We start from the raw sequence: 2,198 nt of genomic DNA on the forward strand, positions 1-2,198 counted from the left end.
CCCTGTAAGATGAAGGTTGGCCTGACTTCCTGAAGGTCTAGAGTGAGGTTCTGCTTTGCAAGGAGGGGGAGAAAATGCGTGTGCTGTGGGGATGAAGAGGATTGGCAGGGCCAGAGAGAGTCTGTGGAAGGTGAGGATGGTCGTTGCTGGTACCTCCTCTGAGGTCCTGCTGAGGCTTCTGGAGACCATCTCATCCTGCTTGGCCCTTCTCCGAGCCGTCACGCCTGCGACTGCCCAGGGACAGGGCTCAGTCTTTGAAGAGACCAAGTCTCAGTCTCTTCCTGGTTCACTCCCCACACTGATCCCTTAGGAACACCTGAACAGATGCCTACCTTAAACTCATCCCCGGGTGTCTGGAAAACACAGCCAGAGTACAGGGTGGAGCATTGCTGTTAAACCACCAGCGGGGCCTCTAGAGCCACACATTTATTTACATTTCTCAAGGCAGTGGGAGTGTCTCATTTGATCCCCACAAGCATCAACTGAGAAAGGGAAGCCTGGAATTGTCCCTCAGCTGATAGGTGGCCAAGGTAAAGCTTAAGATCTGCTAGAGTCATTTGCAGACAAGAGGCAGTGCTTCCTCTTGGGTGGTCTAGGAGAGTCCTTTGACCTGGTGCTAAGGCAAGTGGATGCTGGCTCCCCACAGGCCAGGAAGGAGGAGGCACACTCCTGGCTGCTGCTGGACCCAAGGAGGATAAGCCACTGTCGGGTGCAGCTCCCCACGCACCAGATGCTGTGAGCAAGGAACTGCCACTCCCCTGCACTGTCCCAGGAGAGAAGAAGCAGGGAGAGATCCCTGCAGAACTGAGTAGTGCTGATGTGGGGAAGGTGAGCCAGACCCCCAGCTCCAGGGCTCCCCACAGAGATAGGTCTCCAGCCCCAGTTAGACCCCAGCCACAGCGGGGAGGTGCTATTCTCTCAGTGAGAGAGGTGAAGACAGAGAAGAAGCTCTGTTCGCCAGCCCCTGGTAAGCAGAAGAAGCCCCACGCTGTGGGGCCAGCCTCAGCATCCCCTCCCAGTGTCACTAACTCAGCCCGTGCCACACACAACCCAGTGCCTTGTGGGTCGGGCCGAGGGTCCTGCCACCTGGCCAACCTCCTCAGCACACTGGCCCAGCACAGCCACAACACAGACCAAAGGAAGGGGCCTCCAGAAGTGATTTGCCAAGTTCGGAAAAAGACTCGAACCCTATACCGCTCAGGTAGGTCCCTGAAGGTGAGAAATCCGGGCAATCTGGGTTTATCATGGAATAGGTGGGCTGTATGAAGAGTCACCCCAGGAGACCAGAGGGGAATGGTGTTTGCAGGACACTTTTCTCTTGGTCCCGGAGCCTCTCTTGCTCAGTGGCAGTGACCCTCAGAGGGGAGGGTTGATTGGAAAGTGAGGTTGGCACGGAGCAGAAGACTGAGGGAAGTATACACGATACGGGTCTGTGCCGCGTCGCCCAGTGGGGGACTCAGTTGCCAGGGCTTGAGAAGGACACCTGGGCTGTTTGTAGAGACAGCTGGGGGGGCATCTCCTTCTCCTCTCCTGCCACATGGCTGGTGCTCCTTGTCCCCATGTGAGTTGTTTTATTAATTACAGACCAGCTGGAGGAGCTGGAGAGGATATTCCAAGAAGACCACTATCCTGACAGTGACAAGCGCCAGGAAATTGCCCAGACTGTGGGGGTCACACCCCAGCGCATCATGGTAAAGGGCTGGCCACCTGTGGCAGGGGTGGAGGAGACCGTCTGGTTGAATGACACCTTGGTGTGCAGGGTGAGGGCTCAGTGTCCATCTGTGTAGGAGCTGAAGTTAAGTCTTGGCGTGGCTGTGGTCCTGCTTGTCTCTATAGTGTCTGGCCTCAGACTGTCAGGAGAAGGCAGGCCAGAAGCATCCTTATAAACCAGTGTGGCAGACAGGCTTCTGCGGCAGAGCAGTGAAGTGACGTTCTAAGGTCAAGGCCCTGTGACAGGACCCAGCCTTTGTCTCCGCGCTCTTTCTCCAGTTGTCCAATGTCCTCCCCTGTAGGTGTGGTTCCAGAACCGCCGGGCAAAGTGGCGCAAAGTGGAGAAACTGAACAGCAAAGAACACAAGGACCCTCCTGAAGCCCCAGCCAGTGGTCAGTGCAGGTAGGATCATTCCTCTTCTTGGGTCTTCCTAAAAGGTAGAAAGTAGGGTAGAACCACATCCTGGGGTCTAGAAGCAAGAGTGTTG

At 56.0% G+C, this 2,198-nt stretch overlaps 1 protein-coding gene across 1 annotated transcript in view; it reads left to right on the plus strand.

The window, feature by feature from the left end:
• The first annotated feature begins 136 nt into the window (after positions 1 to 136).
• Positions 137 to 2,198, plus strand: part of NOBOX (NOBOX oogenesis homeobox) — a 4,966-nt gene continuing 2,904 nt past the window's right edge. The window contains exons 1-4 of the mRNA XM_006139901.2: positions 137 to 284; positions 647 to 1,201; positions 1,585 to 1,691; positions 2,013 to 2,113. Coding sequence (XP_006139963.1) covers positions 137 to 284; positions 647 to 1,201; positions 1,585 to 1,691; positions 2,013 to 2,113 — 911 coding nt within the window. The remainder of the gene's footprint in view (positions 285 to 646; positions 1,202 to 1,584; positions 1,692 to 2,012; positions 2,114 to 2,198) is intronic.

The sequence above is a fragment of the Tupaia chinensis genome, unplaced genomic scaffold (genome assembly GCF_000334495.1).
Source record: "Tupaia chinensis unplaced genomic scaffold, TupChi_1.0 Scaffold000010_1, whole genome shotgun sequence".
Lineage (NCBI taxonomy): Eukaryota > Metazoa > Chordata > Mammalia > Scandentia > Tupaiidae > Tupaia > Tupaia belangeri.